Source organism: Vitis riparia, chromosome 1 (genome assembly GCF_004353265.1).
Source record: "Vitis riparia cultivar Riparia Gloire de Montpellier isolate 1030 chromosome 1, EGFV_Vit.rip_1.0, whole genome shotgun sequence".
Taxonomy (NCBI): domain Eukaryota; kingdom Viridiplantae; phylum Streptophyta; class Magnoliopsida; order Vitales; family Vitaceae; genus Vitis; species Vitis riparia.
In genome coordinates, this window is record NC_048431.1 from 12,290,403 (window position 1) to 12,308,077 (window position 17,675).

The 17,675-nt window shown below is 30.6% G+C and overlaps 1 protein-coding gene across 4 annotated transcripts; it reads right to left on the minus strand.

The window, feature by feature from the left end:
- Positions 1–197: 197 nt before the first annotated feature.
- LOC117918580 (binding partner of ACD11 1) lies at positions 198–7,627 on the minus strand. 4 transcript variants are annotated; one of them, XM_034835533.1, is made up of 5 exons: positions 7,470–7,627; positions 7,184–7,319; positions 6,181–6,259; positions 1,035–1,148; positions 198–914 (listed from the first exon to the last, which is right to left on the minus strand). In XM_034835533.1, the coding sequence occupies exons 2-5, from the start codon at positions 7,297–7,299 to the stop codon at positions 483–485; spliced, it is 741 nt and encodes a 246-aa protein (XP_034691424.1). In that variant the 5' UTR covers positions 7,300–7,319; positions 7,470–7,627; the 3' UTR covers positions 198–482. The 4 variants fall into 4 exon arrangements, with proteins under 4 accessions (XP_034691424.1, XP_034691263.1, XP_034691344.1 ...); XM_034835372.1 differs by having other exon boundaries at positions 7,184–7,335; XM_034835453.1 differs by having other exon boundaries at positions 7,184–7,357.
- Between the last annotated feature and the right edge of the window lie 10,048 nt (positions 7,628–17,675).

Consider the following 17,675-nt stretch of genomic DNA (forward strand, 5'->3'; position numbering starts at 1 on the left):
CACCTTGTCACCACCTTATAATGCGAGTCCAATTACCATAAAAAAAAATTGCAAGAGCCGTCTATTTGTGTTTTTGATATTTTGGTGTGTTCTATGATCTATCTATAACAAAATGGAGGCATTTCAGAACAAGTGATGACTTTCTTTACTTCAAGTAGAAGTGGCACATATAGAATAACATAAGTGTACGTTGCAAGTTGAGGCAAAAAACTTTCAGCTTTCACGTAGTTGCATATGAATTTCATAATATAGACAACTCAGAAGAAGGTATAAAATCTAATCACTTAAATATCTATACATGAACTGGCACAGTGGTACTGCCCAACTCGAACTTGGCCTATACAAACTAGACAAAACAAAAGCCAACCAGAACAGATTTAAGGTAGTAACACACACGATTACTTAGTGTTTTACATAAGGCTTCTTTAAGATACTGATATACATATAAGATCCAGAGGGAACATTCTAGTCAAGGCAACACCTCATTTGTTAACACCATGACTACCCAAATCACCTGCAGCTTTAGCTGCTCGACTTAGAGCATCTGACACCCAAAGAGCTCCTTTAGAAAAGTAGCTACTGTTTACCACAGTGGTTGCAGCTGCCGCTGCTGTTCTCCCTGTTGCTGATACGGCTGATTTGGTTATCTCTGAGACATGGTACCTTTGATCTACTGATTTAGCAGCTTCAACACCTGCACAAAACTTATCAGTGAGGCCAATTCTCTGGCTAAGCTCTGCAACCGTGGCCACCGCAGTTGCTGAAAGTTGATGAGACTCGTCAAATGTTTTGGCCTTGCTTAATGCATCCTTGCCCAAAATATATCCTTTGGCCAGCATGGTTTTGACAACTTCCTGAGCCATAGTTACTGCTTCTCCAGCATCAGGATAAGATCGATTTGTTTCTGGGGCATGCTAAGATAACAAGAACGGTAAGAAAAGAAAATGTATTTAGTTGAAAGTGGTTTGGAATAGCATATCATATCAAAACAAGTGACTAAATTATTAGCACAAAATAAATCAGAAGATGAGTACAGTTGAACTAGTCTCGTCTTCAAGTTTCCATGTAGGCCTATTCCAAAGATCAAATTCATCTTCATAGTGTCCCCAGCGTGTTATGCATACACGTTGATCCACAATTGTAGCTCCCTGAAACATCAAGATTTTTTAATCAGAATCAATAATTAGACAATCATCACATAGGGAGTAGAATGAAACTAATTATCAAAATCATTTTCTCCCAGCTACAGTAGGAATGAAATGGGTTATTGTGCTTGAAGGGGAAGTTTAGCATGCAAATCACAAATCATAAAGCAAACCTTAAGGCTATCTTTGGTTCCCGGAAAATTTGGAGGAAAATGTGAAAAAGAAGTGAAAGAAAAGAAAAAATGAAGGGGAAAAAAAAAGATTTAAAGTCAAATTATTTTCATATGTTACTTCAAACTCATTTTACTTATTTTAACTCTTCTATATAAGGATTAAATAATTTGAAAATGCACAAGTTTCTAATTAATTTTAATTATATTTTATTTCCTTTCATATTTTCCCTAGCAAAACAAAATATGAAAAAAGTCATTTTTCTTAAAATTTTGTTCTTTCCTTAGTACTTTCCTAGAACCAAGCATAGTGTAGAGGTGAAATCCACTTATGTAGACATATTAGATCAGAAAACCAATCCTCAACAATTTACAGACATCTTAGGTCAGAAAACCAATCCTCAACAATTTTCATACTTCTAGAAGGAAATATGAAATTATAAGGTAGGAAAGTGAAAAAACCAAGTATTGCTTTGCATGCTCAAAAAAAAAAAAAAAATCAACCTTTTCATTTAAGAAATAAGATTTTTAGTTGAGTTGGAATAGATCTAATTAGAAAACTGTTTAAAAATAACATGGATAAACCAGAATAATTTACATAAGTCTACAACAAATGCGAAATTATGATGTAGGAAAGTTAAAAAACTAAGGTGGTGTTTGCTTTTTTTTTTCTTAATTCTAAATAGAACTTTAATACTTAATAATGTTAAGTATTAGGTTATTTGTTTTTGTAGTATTTTATTTCTATTAAGCATTAAAAAGTAAAGAAAAACCAACATGTTACTTTTTCCATTTAGAAAAAGCCAAATAGTTTGGCTTTTTCTATTTGGTAAAAAGTTTATAATAAGTCATGAAAAAATAGAAAAACAAACAACTTGAAGTCTGAAAACAAATTGCTTTCAGTAAAAAGTTAAAAAAAAAAAAAAAAAAACACCCTCTAAGTGTTGCTTTACATGACTAAGAAGAAACAAGTATCATCCATTTCATTTAAGAAGCAAGGTTTTTAATTGAGGTGGAAGACCTTGATGAACCTAATCACAAAACGTCTTAACGATATTACATTTAAGCCTAAAAGTTTTACATAATCCTAGAATGAAGCACGGAAGTATATGAGGCAGAAAACTGAATTAACTAGTTGCTTTGTATGATTAGAAAGAAAAAAATATTGTTCTTTCCATTCAAGAGGCAAAATTCTTAGTCAAGGTGGAAGACATTGACATCCATCACTCTTTCAATAACAATATGATTACAGTTAAATGTTACGTAACTTTAAAGCCATGCAAAGTGTGAATGATTACTTCACTTCATGTGTTTATGAGAGAGCGAAGTACCATTCATAACAAGATTATCCACGTTACTATCATCATTCTTTTGGTAACAATATCGCTACAGTTAAAACTTACCATAACTCTAAAACTATACATAGTAGTAAACATTACTTCATTGATGTGTGATATAGTGTAGCTAAGTTCTTCAACAAATTTTATATTTAGTTTTGTTTTCTAAGAATAAGACCCTGTTTGGCAACTGTTTTTAAAAACAGTTTTCTATTCTCTAAAACAAAAACAGTATTCTATTTTTAAAAACAGAAAACATAGTGTTTTCAAAAAACATATTTTAATTGTTTTCAATTGTTTTCTATAGTTTTTTTTAAAAATAATAATAATTACACAAATATGGAGAATGATTAAAAATAAAGCACTACATAAAAAAGTTATTATAAAAATATAGAAAATAGATTAAAAACATTTCAAGTTTCCAAACAAACTTTTGTTCCATAAATTTCAAAGAATAGTTTTAAAAAATTATTTTTCATAACTTTTTTTGGAAACATTTCCCAAACAATTTAGAAACCTGAAATGTTTGAAAAAAATTTTTAGAACAATTTTATGAAATTTTGTTAAATAGTCTATTTGGAAACCTAAAATATTTTTAAGCTATTTGCTATATTTGTAAATTTTTTTTAAAATAACTTTTCTATGTAGTGGTTTCAATTTTAAAATAAATTTTTTTTTTACCTCCCGCGTACTTGGGGTGCACCCCCCTTTTTTTGTTTTGTGTGTTTAATATATTCTTGGTTGCCTTAAAAAAAAACCTTTTATATGTGCCTTATTTTTAATCATTCTCCATATTTGTAGAATTATTTTTTAAAACAACCTTTAGAAAACAAGTGAAAACAACTAATAAGTATTTTTTTGAAAACACCATATTTTCTGTTTTTAAGAACAAAAAAATATTTTCTATTTTTTATTGCCACAAGTGTTTTTTAGTTTTTTTGCTTTGGAGAATAGAAAATTGTTTTCGAAAACAATTATCAAATAAAGCCTAATTTTCAGCTCTAAAAAAAAACAAAAGACTACTATTTCTTATTTCCAGGAAACAGATTTAGAAAACAATTTATCCTTTAGAAAACATGAAATTGGTGTTATTCGTGGTTATCAAAAACTTGCTCTTAAGATGAAGCACAAATAAGGATAATATAATGAAAACATGGAAATTCAAAGAACACTAAGCAAGTTTGACCATGTTTAAAACCCTTGGCATAAAAAGGTAAAGCATGAAATAAAAGGAGTTCATAGAGAGTGCTTGAGAGAATTTGAATAAATTAAAAAGTTTAAAAAGACATATCATAGAGTTTGAGAGGGAAAAAAAGTTTAGGGAAAAGGAATTTCAAGATTTTAAGAGTTTATGTTTAAAAGAGTTTAAAGAGAGAATTTAAGAGAGTTAAAGAGAAGAAAGAAAAGGGATCTATGGAGAATTTGAGAGAAAGAACTTCAAGTATTTAAAAATAATAAATTATGAGTATCAAATTAAATAATAAATTATGAGAATCAAATTACAAATTCTAATATAGAAAAAAATGTCTACAATAAATCAAATTTGGAATTTGTAGGAGTAAAAAGTTCTTCAATAACTAAAACTAGAAATCAAAGATCAACATATGAGTATTTAAACACTAAATTAATTAAAAGATGATCTCAAAGAGAAGGAGGGTTTGATGATAGTTCAATGTCCCAAATAGGTGGAAGAGGCCTCAAAATTGTTGAGAAACTTTAAAATCAAGATATTAAAAAAATCCTTATTGTCTTATAAAATCATAACACACACTTTTACTTCCAATTTAAATCATTATTTGAATCCCAAATGAGATATGCATGTAACACTTGAAATTCGGCTCAACCTTTATAGAAAAATTTTCTTGCCAAGCAACATTTGTTTTTAAAATTATTTTTAGACGCTATAATGAAACAAATTTTGATTGTTTCTTATTTTCTGAAAACTAAGTTTCAGTCTACCTTACCAACTCATTTGTAAGTAAAAACTCCTAAAACCCATTCCCTGTTCTTCTTGTTTTCTCAAGGAACTATTTTCAGACAACACAACCAAATAGGGCCTTTACTTCTATTTTTTCTACTTTTTGCAGCCAACAGTACGAATCAAACCCCCCCCCCCACACACACACAAATTCTCAACCCATAAGGACCGTGACAATCAATTAGAAAAAACCACATAAACAGCTAATTTAAGCACTCATTGTAAGAGATTAGCAATGACACTAAGGTGGTGTTTTTTTTTTTTTTTGTCTAATTCTAATTAGAACTTAAGACTAAATAGTGTTTAATAGTATTAAGCATTAAGCTGTTTGTTTTTTTTTTAATATTTTATTTCTATTAAGTATCAAGAAAAAAAAAAAAACAATTAGGTTCACTTTAGTTATGATTGTTTACTTTTAACATTTAGAAAAAGCCAAATATTTTAACTTTTTCAATTCAATCAAAAAATTTAAGAAATAAGTCATAAGTCAACAAAAAGTTATCTTAAATTTAAAAGTAAATTGCTTTCAGCAAAAGTTAAAAAAACAAACAACTACTAAATTATGACATGTTTGTATGTTGCCAAGATAAGAAATATAAATTTACTCAACCCAAACTTGACTCTTGACTTGAAATGAATACAACATGTTTACTACATGGGTAACATGGCAATACCCATATAAAAGGTTTAACATATGCTTGACACATTTTGCTAGTATGATTATAGTCTGTTTAAGATTTTAAATGTACAAAATGCTTTTTCAAAATAGTGTTTCTAAATTATAACTTTTACACTCCTTTTCCTTTTTTGGATATCTTTTTTTCTTATAAGTCTTTTTTTTTTTTGGATTATATCTTAATTATATGAATTTTTAATTTTTTAATTATAAGATGTTTATAAAATAAAAGGTAAATAAAATTTTAATTTCACACTTGTTTTAGAATTTAGCTAATTTTTTAACCATAAAATGTTTTTAATCTTTATAATTTTGAAATATATGGATTTTTCTTTAATAATAATAATAATAATAATAATAATAATAATAATAATAATATTATTATTATTATTATTATTATTATTATTATTATTTTACTGTAGAATATTTATAATACATAAAAAAAAAAAGTATTTTAATTAATACATTTATTTGGGGTAGACGGTTTCCAAACAGGTTGGAACACAATCATGTCACATTAACAAGATCAACTAAATAGGTTAAATGGGTTAAGGATTCAAAAAATAAACACAATTATACGAGTTAATAGGATTATACTCAACCCACATCCACAAACATGTTAAATCATGTTAACACTCATATCAAATCTTACACCACCCCTATAAATGATTATATATTCATGTTACTAGATCAGTGTTGATGTAAGCAACACATTTTTTTGGTTAACCACTTTGCCACAATCTTTTAACCAAATTTAAAAATGAATAAACCATAATATTAGTATTCTTATCTATATAACGTCAGTATTGTCAAATACCCAAGTAACAAGATTAACATTCACAGTTTCCTTGCAAAAAGTTGAATGGGAACTTACACTAAGCAACACAGCAGTTTCGACCGCATAAGCATCCTTGAACGTCACATAGGCAGTACAGGCACATTCATCAGCAGACCTGTGTTCCCAAATATGTGAAGAATCTAACATAAGCACCATGGTACATATGATAATAAATACGATAAGGACTCTGCACAGAGCAGTATAGAATTTGCAGATGCCACTACGGTTGAAGAACAGAGGAATGATACAAAGTTCAAAACTGACTCTGAAATATAAACTACCTGGACCTTAATACTTCTCTTGGTATCAAGATTTTTAGAAATATGGTTGTTAACATTTAGTTCAAAAACTCTATATGGGCAATTGATTGATTATGATTGCATTTAGGCAGAAACAGAGAAAAAAAACCATTATCACCATGAATAAAAGAACCATAATCACAAGATATAAAAAAAAAAAACAAAAAATTTAAAAACAAAAATGGATTTACATTAATTTAAATCCTAAGATTTTTTTTTTCTTTTGATAGGTAAGTAAAGATTGTATTATCCACCAAAGATAAATCCTAAGACAACCTTATTCTAAAGGGACAGAATAAACAGCCTTCCACATAAAAGAAATGCAGGTTTAACCATCACAATTAAACATTCTCAATAAGAAGAACGAAATAACGAACACTAATAATCAACTTTCCACAAATCTGGTGCTGATAATGAGATTCGTTGAACTTGATGACACTATCGCTACAAGTACACGATGACAAATAAGGAACCTGTTCAATCATTAATCATTAAAAAGCAAAATACACAAAGATGGTTCAAATTCCTAATTCGAGCAATTCCGGAGTCAAACATTCATTTCAAGGCTATTATGATGGAATCCGACAATCAGCAAAACAAAGCCAAACAACCACTGAACCACAATCAGCATAAACCAACCAAACCTGAACAAATTAACCAAATTCAACAAATGAAGGCCAGTAAAGTATTGGATATTGAAGACAGCGCAAATCCAATAATTAAGAAAAATCAATACAAACCTGACCATTTCAACACGTTCAATGGCGCCGGAGAAAGCGAAAAAATCATAAACATCCTTCTCCGTTACCTTAGGGGAGAGGCTTGTAACTTCGATAGTGTGCCCACTAGTACTCATATTCAAAATTTCTCCTTAACCTGAAAAAACATACCCCTGCAACTGAATCTTAATTTCCCTTTTAAAGGGGGAAAACAGCAGGAAAATCATCATTGGTTTATGAATAATAAACTTAAATAAGGTTTTGATGATAATAAGCTTTTAATTGGGAAGTGATTAGCGATTAGTACCTGTTTGGATGGGAAGAAAGAAGGAAGTGAGATCCGATGAAGAGAGAAAGCTGAAGGAAATCGAAAAAGACGAGCCCTGATTATTAGGGGCGGTGTATAGGTCGGCCCGATCAGATCTGAATAAGGTCCAAGGATGGGACTTATTCGAGTCTACATAGGTTGAAGTTCGGACCCGCTACTTGATTTAGGTATGAATATCTGACGTGGGACAGGCGGGTGGGTCTTAGTTTAGGGTTGTTCTATGGTACCCACTCTTCATTTTGGGCTACCCACCCAAATTTGACCCCAATAAAAATATGACATGCGTAAAGAATGTATCATTAAAAAATTTATAAAAACTTATCAAACCAGTAAAAATGACTTGTTGGTGAGAAATAATCACATGCATTTCATATATATTTAAATATTACAACTTTTTTATAATTTATTATTAAATATCAAATATAATTTGTTATTTAATGCATTACCTAACTCTATCTAAAAAAAGAAAATCTTACCTACTACTCTTATACTCTCATTATTCATATATAAAAAAAGGATAGTAATTTATTATGAAAATTAAATAATTTCAACTACCAAATTATAAAATATGTAAGATGTATTTTGATGAATCAAATTTGAAGATCAAGTTTAAAACTTTTTGAGAGAGAAAATTTAAAATTTGTATTATATGAAGAAGATGAAGGATTTCAAGTAATTATAAGTGTTAAAGGTAATATTTGACATTTTTTTAATCCAAATATAATTTTTGTAAGAAGTAATTTGATGTTAAATAACGATTTTAGAATTTTTTATGAGTTTATTATAAAATTTTGTTATCAAATTGTTATTAATATTTTTATATAATTTTTTGTTTTTTTGTTCATAGATTAAATTTGAAGATGAAGATTTATATGTCTTGAAGGATGTCAAGTGATTACAAGTGTTAAAATGTAACATTTCATTTTTTTTTTCCATTTACATATAACTATTGTAGATACAAATGTCATGTTAAATGACATTTAAATATGTAATGATTTATAATATCTAGATTTTTTAATTTTTTCTAAGTTATTTTAATCAAATTTAGAGCATTTAGTAATTTGTTATGAAATTGTCATCAATATTTTGTAAGAGAGGGTACGAATATTCTAAGAGATGGTACAAACATTCTAAGAGTAGATATGAACTTTCTAAGAGAGGGTACGAACTTTCTAAGAGAGAGTACGAACTTTCTAAGAGATGATACGAACTTTCTAAGAGAGGGTACTAACTTTCTAAGACAGGGTACGAACTTTCTAAAATAGGGTACGAACTTTTTAAGAAAAGGTACGAACTTTCTAAGAGAGTATACAAACTTTCTAAGAATGGGTACGAACTTTCTAAGAGATGGTACGAACTTTCTAAGACAGGGTACAACTTTCTAAGACAGAGTACGAACTTTCTAAGAGTGGGTACGAACTTTCTAAGAGATGGTGCGAACTTTCTAAGAGAGGGTACGAACTTTGTAAGACAGGGTACAAACTTTCTAAGAATGGGTATGAACTTTCCAAAAGAGGGTACGAACTTTCTAAGAGAGGGTACGAACTTTCTAAGAGATGGTACAAACTTTTTAAGACAAGGTATGAACTTTCTAAGAGTGGGTATGAACTTTCTAAGAGAGGGTACAAACTTTCTAAGAGAGGGTACGGACTTTCTAAGACAGAATACGAACTTTCTAAGAGAGTGTACGAAGTTTCTAAGAAAGGTTATGAACTTGCTAAGAGAGGCTACGAACTTTCTAAGACAGGGTACGAACTTTCTAAGACAAGTTCGAACTTTCTAAGAGATGGTATGAACTTTCTAAGAGAGGGTACGCACTTTCTAAGAGTGGGTACGAACTTTCTAAGAGATGGTACGAACTTTCTAAGAGTGAGTTCGAACTTTCTAAGAGATGGTAAGAACTTTGTAAGAGATGGTTCGAACTTTCTAAGAGAAGGTACGAACTTTCTAAGAGATGGTACGAACTTTCTAAAACAGGGTACGGACTTTCTAAGAAATGGTACGAACTTTCTACGAGTGGGTACGAACTATCTAAGAGATGGTACGAACTTTCTAAGATAGGGTACGAATTTTCTAAGACATGGTAAGAACTTTCTAAGAGATGGTATGAACTTTCTAAGAGAGGGTAAAGATTTTCTAAGAGATGGTATGAACTTTCTAAGAGATGGTACGAACTTTCTAAAAGTGGGTATGAACTTTTTAAGACAGGGTACGAACTTTCTAAGAGATGGTACAAACTTTCTAAGACAGAGTACGAATTTTCTAAGAGTGAGTATGAACTTTCTAAGAGAAGGTACGAACTTTTTAAAAGAGGGTACGAACTTTCTAAGACAGGGTATGAACTTTCTAAGACAGGGTACGAACTTTCTATGAGTGAGTACGAACTTTCTAAGAGATGGTACGAACTTTCTAAGAGAGGGTACGAACTTTCTAAGAGAGGGTACGAACTTTCTACGAGTGGGTACGAACTATCTAAGAGAGGATACGAACTATTTAAGAGAGGGTACGAACTATATAAGAGATGGTACAATATTTCTAAGAGAGGGTACGAACTTTCTAAGAATGAGTACGGACTTTCTAAGAGAGGATACGAACTTTCTAAGAGAGTATACGAACTTTCTAAGAGTGGGTACGAACTTTCTAAGAGAAGGTACGAACTTTCTAAGAGATGGTACGAATGTCTAAGATTGGTACGAACTTTCTAAGACAGGGTATGTACTTTCTAAGAGAGGGTATGAACTTTCTAAGAGTGGGTATGAACTTTTTAAGAGATGGTACAGACTTTCTAAGAGAGGGTACGAACTTTCTAAGACAGGGTACGAACATTCTAAGAAAGGGTACAAACTTTTTAAGAGAGGGTACGAACTTTCTAAGAGATGGTATGAAGTTTCTAAGAGAGGGTACACACTTTCTAAGAGTGGGTACGAACTTTATAAGAGAAGGTATGAACTTTCTAAAAGAGGGTACGAACTTTCTAAAACAGGGTACGAACTTTCTAAGAGAGGGTACGAACTTTTTATGAGTGGGTACGAACTTTCTAAGAGAGGGTACGAACTTTCTAAGAGAGGGTACGAACTTTCTAAGATAGGGTACGAACTTTCTAAGAGTGGGTATGACCTTTCTAAGATAGGGTACGAACTTTCTAAAGGAGGGTGCGAACTTTCTAAGAGAGGATGCAAACTTTCTAAGAGATGGTATGAACTTTCTAAGAGAGGGTACACACTTTCTAAGAAAGGGTACACACTTTCTAAGAGTGAGTACGAACTTTCTAAGAGAAGGTACGAACTTTCTAAAAGAGGGTACGAACTTTCTAAGACAGGGTACGAACTTTCTATGAGTGGGTATGAACTTTCTAAGAGAGGGTACGAACTTTCTACGAGTAGGGTACGAACTATCTAAGAGAGGGTACGAACTATCTAAGAGAGGGTATGGACTTTTTAAGAGAGTGTACGAACTTTCTAAGAGAGTGTACGAACTTTCTAAGAGTGGGTACGAACTTTCGAAGAGAGGGTACGAACTTTCTAAGACAGGGTACCAACTTTCTAAGAGTGGGTACGAACTTTCTAAGATAGGGTACGAACTTTCTAAGGGAGGGTGCGAACTTTCTAAGAGAGGGTGCGAACTTTCTAAGAGATGGTATGAACTTTCTAAGAGAGGGTACGAACTATCTAAGAGTGAGTACGAATTTTCTAAGAGATGGTACGAACTTTCTAAGAGAGGGTACAAACTTTCTAGGAGAGGGTACGAACTTTCTAAGAGAGGGTACGAACTTTCTAAGAGAGAGTACAAACTTTCTAAGAGAGGGTGCGAACTTTCTCTAAGATAGGGTATGAACTTTCTACGAGTGGATACGAACTATCTAAGAGAGGGTACGAACTATCTAAGAGAGGGTACAAATTTTCTAAGAGAATGTATGAATTTCTAAGAGAAGGTATGAACTTTCTAAGATAGGGTACATCTAAGAATGGTTACGAACTTTCTAAGAGAGTGTACAAACTTTTTAAGAGAGGGTATGAACTTTCTAAGAGTGAGTACGATTTTAAAGAGGCTAGATGTGAAATACAAAGACTCACTTGTCAAATGGAAGAACTTTATAAAAATTCAGCAGAAGAAAGTGAACGAGAAGATTTGAAAGCTACAAAACACCATGTTCAAGATCCTATCATTGTGAAGATGGAAGGTAATCTTGGTAACTTAAAAGACAAATTTAAGAAACCAAGGCATTGTGGGAAATGTAAGAAAGTAGGACACACTGTTCGAAAATGCCCAGAGTTCGTCAACACTCACAATGCATTTATCAACATTGAAGATTCAATTGAAGATATGATATGTTCAAACACACATTCACTAAATTCATTAATTATTCACTTCATAGTTATTTTTATTTGGTTAAATTGGTTGAAATAAAAAATTGAATTCTTTATATTAATACAGGGGGACATGCCTTCATTACTAAATCACAACATGGAAGGTGGATCAAGACACGAGACAAATGAATTTTCTCAAAATGTAAGTTTAACATTTTTTAAGTAATTTTTATTATGATGTGAAAAATATTACTTATTATAGTAATTGAAAAATTAAATCATATTACAAACAACACTTGGCACATTTCAGAATGGTCCAGAAACAAGCTTAAATGATTCATGGCTCGGGTTACATCCACCAAATTACTCACAAACCAAGTAAGAGTCATAGAATAACTTATATACACCACATATCATATATCTATATATTGACAGAAGTTCCTAAACATTTAGTATTTAATCATATGGATTTTCTTTCAAAATATTATGTATAACTGTAAATATTTTCAATGTAGGTCACCATGAACCATTTTACATCCGGAATTTCGGGAGCAAGTTCTACATATCATAACCAATGAGTTGTACTACAATGCAAAAAATTATGTACAAAAAAAAAATCAACTCTTGATTGTATTCTATACTCTCCTTCTCTTTATTTTTGCATGATTATGAACTTTATCTAATATTATAGCTTTCTCACTATTTTCATCATCAAGAAGTAATTCGATTGCCAATTTGTGTCTTATAGCTGTAGAGTCCCAATGGGAAGGGGTTGAACTTGAGTCCATGAAATCGGATCTTTGCATATGATTAAAGACATGGACTCCACAATCCTACCTAACAAATAAAATGAGTAAACATTTATCTAGTTAGTACATAGAAATATTATCTTGAACACATTATATTTGAAGAAACAATTATGCTTGCTTGCACATTTACCCATGTAGGTCTTTCAATGGGAACACTTGATAAATTCTTTAGATGCCCATTGAGATTAAAAAAATGTGCACACTCTTCAACCTAATATTCATATCGTTATATCTTTTAGCAAAATAAAGCATGCTATTTAACAACTAACATTAAAAAGTAATAAAATTCATTAAAATATAAGACATACCACAGTTCTCACAGATGAAGTTCGCATGTCATCCATTTCTATTGATGGTAATGAATCCAATATATGAATATTACGTTGATGAAGATTTATAACACACAAATACCAATGATTCAGACATGTATCGTGCATCGGGATGTATATCTAAACAAAACACACATTTTAGCATTGATAATTATTTACAACTATGATATGAATACAACTTCATATATGTACCTTATCACAATCATTCATTTCATCCATGTGTTTGATAATATGTGTGAACATCTTGGTAGCAGTTGCCAATTTTCTACCACCATGTAAGATTCTTTGCTATGCAAAAAAAAAAAAAAACATATATATCACAATATTTATTAGGTTTATTTTTTTTCTTTAATAAGAAATATAATGGATGAACATACCGCAAATGTGGTGGGTAAGTTGCATCTGGTAGGCCGTATTCCATTGAATTTGTTCTCAAAACTATTAAGTTTGCATGCAAATACATTTATGATCTAAAAATGAAACACAAAAAAGTTAACAATGTTAATTATGTAATAGAATTAATAAGAATTGGGTTTATCCTTGTATTACTCACCACATCGAGTAATTCTTGTCTAGGCCCTAAAGTCAAGAAGTCTGCTCGATTTGCATGCTCATATTGAAAATTAACAAGAAGTTCACTGCAAAATATAAGATATTTAATAAGTATAACTTTTAAAACATGACATACATAAAGTATAGTCAAAATAATTGGTTTACACACCTTTTGTCCAATGAAACATCAAACACATAAGCAACAACTAGAGACTCAAGTGTACTCAAGGAATGTGAATCCTCCACGTTCGGCAAAATGGACATGGGGATTATATATATTGAAAACATCTCTAACAAACATTAGTTATCGTTCACTATATTATTAAGTATTTAAAAAATACTACATCAATGAAGTAACATATTACCTCTAATACCTTTTGTGATCCAACAACTATGCTTGGGAATCTCTTAGGCTTTGGCATCTTATTGGATTGATGAATGTAGGGTGACACCTTGAATTTACTAGGCTTGCGTTCCATTGTTGTTCGTGTTTTCTTCAATTGACGTGGGAGCACCACCAATGAACTTAGTTGTTCTTCTTGTTTTGCAACATATGGAACATCAACATTAACCTATCATGTATTTGAACATTATATATATATATATATGTATGTATATATGTATATATAGAACTTTGTAAAAAACTAGGTCTTCATAATATGCAAATACCTTTTCATCTTGACATTGATTGTTGACAATGGGAGAAACATGTAACTCCATGTCACCACATGAGTCATTCTCACTCAATCTCTCTTCTACGACAACATTGTTCATAGGAAAAAACAAACATTTCAATTCCATATATTTTTCTTCAAATCGCTAAAAGTTGATTCTTTACAACTTTCATCCATATCAGAAACATTTGTTTGTAGCACAAATTTTTTCAACTTCTCAAAAGCTTCCTCCATACCCATCAGACTTTTTTCTTCAACCTAGTAACAAATGAAAATTTCCAATATCATGAAAAATAAAGTTTGAGATGAATAAACTAATGTATATAAATATAGTATAAAAAAGTACCTTATGCCCTTCTTCTTGTTGTTCATGAACTTTTGCATCTTGTTTATCACCATCTTCTACATTTCTCATATCATTATCTTTATGATCACTTGTTCTCTCATCTTTCTCAACTACCTTCATTTTTTCATCATTTTGATTTTCCGCACCATTATTTTGCTCTATATCCACACTTGCCCAATTTTTATAATCCATATCGTGACCTATCATTTATCCATAAACTTTATTATAATTGCAACATCGCATAGACAAATAAGCTTTTCAGTTAGTAAATGTATTTTACCTTTGGATCATCATAACCTCCAAGTGTTTTGATTTTATGTTTCATCCTAGAAACCTCATCATCTCCCCATTCATTTATACAAGGGCTATATGCATTAAAACGTAAGTTCATACCCTTCTTTGTGGAAATGTGGTCTAGGTAGAAAATCTGCAAGAAATAAATTCCAAAATAATTATAGAGTTGAATATATCACAAACTCTATTATTGTTAAAAATATCATAATAGATCAACTTTGTTAAAAGTGTATTACCATTAGAAAAAATAAACATCCAGAAATCCCACTACTTCGTTTCTTGGATTTAAAGTCGTTTATGCCTCGTACAAGGAAGAAGAATACTATTTAGGCCCAATTTATCTTCTTTATTGATGCAGTGTCTTGAAGGAGATGGAGGAAGGAAGGCTTGACACTAACTTTCATCGTTGGACATAACAAGGCACCCAAAACAAATAATACAAAACGAATTTTAATTCATCCCCACATTCCTTTTCTTGCCGTATTTGGTTTTCTAACATCAACAATGGCAATTTTCCCTTCCCATCACAATATATGTTGTATAAATCATTCCGTTTACTTGTGCATCTCTCTATATCTACCTCCACTCCCTTAGCCTTCAAGCCCAAAATTAACTCAACATCCATTGGGGATAATTTAATGGAAGTGTTATGCACACTTAATGTGCATGAAAGAGTGTCAAAATTCTCTACCAACCAATGACATAAACTATGATCAAGTTTAGTACATCGCAATCCTAAAATACTTCCAAACCCTATTTCTTGTATGACGGCCTTTTGATTAGGTTGCAAGTGTTGAAGTAGTTTATACACCCGATCAGGCGAACAACGCGTGTGAAGATACGACTGGAAGTCATAAATATACATAAGCATATATATTTTAAATTGAAAGAAAATATTATCATAATTTAAAAACATAAATTTCAAATTTCTTACCTTTGATGCATTTTTTTAGTTTCGACCCTTTTGTTTTATATATTCATGAGGGCATTTTTTAGACTTCTCTAAGAACTCTTTTTTTCTCCATTTGAAAGGAATTGCCACTTTTTCCCAATCTCTTTTCGCAACTGTAATATTAAATTAGTTAGTTATCATATAGAGTATAAAAGTTGACTAAAAAACATATAATGCAAATATTCATTTCTTTTCTTACATCATGATTTATTATCAATTCCTTGTTATCTTCTTTTGTTGCGAGTACTTGTTCTTGACTGCAAAAAACATCACATAAAAATGATTATATTTTCAACATATGAATAAATATCCAAAATGAATTAACTATATATGTATATATATTCTTACAAATAATAAAGCCATGAACCCATAGGATCATTCTCCTCAAATGATTGTTTGCTCCTGTTTAAAACACAACATTATGAATGTAATTTACAACTAATTAAAACTATGTACTATATTCAAATAATTAAGTGACAAATATAAAATCTTACATATTTGGCTTTCTAAGTCAAGATACAGTAAGACTGCTCAAAATAAGATAAACTCCTCTTATATTAAGTAACTGTGTAGCCTGCAACATAGTGAGCATACCGATAAGAATTAAGTTTTGAATTTGACAACAATGAGTTTGAAAATATTTGTAACAAAATGGAGTTTTTTTCTAAAAAATATTAATCATTATTTAATCATTAGATTGATGAGTTAAACTAATTAAAATAAATTTAAATTATCAAATAAAAATAATTTATTTACTTTAAATCTTTTTTTTTTATTTTATCTTATCTTTTTTACATGGCATAGCAAAAAGGCAATTTTTAAAATTTTATCAATTAATTTATAATTTTTTTAAATATAATAATGTTGTATTAGATTAGAAATAGAAAATAAAAAAAGTTAAATTTAGAGTATGCTATTTTAAAATTTTTTATCTTTAAAAAAAAGTCATTAGTGAGCATATGTCCAAATGTTTTAAGCTCTTTTATCATTCTTTTCATCTCCTTAGGATCTTGTTTCATTGTATGGTTCAGTCGCATTTCGTAATTTCCAAATTTCATTACAAGTCCTCTAAGCTTCGTAGCTGAAAATCCACAATACTTTTCTTTTAATGCTTCCCACATTTCATGAGAAGTTTGATATACCTCATACTCAATCATGAGATCATCTTGCATACAACTTAACAACGTAATGCGAGCTAAGGAATTTTTTTGTGAGAGAGGCCACATCAACAAGATAAATATACATGTCATGTTGACATATCAAATTATTTACATGTTATGTACAAAACATAAAAGAAAATGTAATAAATAGAAGGAAAACTAATCTTCTCATTTGAAACTAAAAGGAACAATGTTAGGATTATACACAATGTCTTCTATAACTCTAGAAGTTGTTTTCAATAACCATAACCCTCTAAGATTTTAATGCCTACTAGAATTTGAAAATCTTGCATTTCGCAAGTTAGGAGAAATAGAAAGCACTGTTGTTCGTCTGATGACATTCTTCACGAGGCATGTTTCCCAGTGTTCCTTGAAAATAGCTACTAGGTTATCAAAAGACCTATTTGTGAAACCATGAGGCCCTTCTTGAATGGATTCCCATATATTTTCAAAACTTTTTTCTCAGGTTCTGTTAATGACATTTGTAGAATATGCATTTTACGGTTTGACTCTAAGATATATTCCTCTTCGAAACGTTTGAACATACTAGCCACATGATCCACATGTTCATTTGTAGAATGGCTAGGGTCCCTCTTGTAGTTCAAGATTGTATCCAAACGCGGCCAAGGTCCACTACCCCTTAGTACTTTCCTAGTTCTCCTCAATTGTACCATTTTGCACCTGACCAAAAGAATTTAATTTAATTTTAATGAGTAACATATACTCATGCTTTAATTAAATATTTAAACAAATGAAATTTTA

What these genes read in the sequence shown, in the direction of transcription:
- LOC117918580 (XM_034835533.1), bottom strand. Translation starts at nt 7,299, where the DNA reads ATGAGTACTAGTGGGCACACTATCGAAGTTACAAGCCTCTCCCCTAAG. An exon ending in GAACGTGTTGAAATGGTCAG is followed by an intron (nt 6,260 to 7,183) that starts GTTTGTATTGAT and finishes TTGGGAACACAG; the next exon opens with GTCTGCTGATGAATGTGCCT. An exon ending in AAACTGCTGTGTTGCTTAGT is followed by an intron (nt 1,149 to 6,180) that starts GTAAGTTCCCAT and finishes TTGATGTTTCAG; the next exon opens with GGAGCTACAATTGTGGATCA.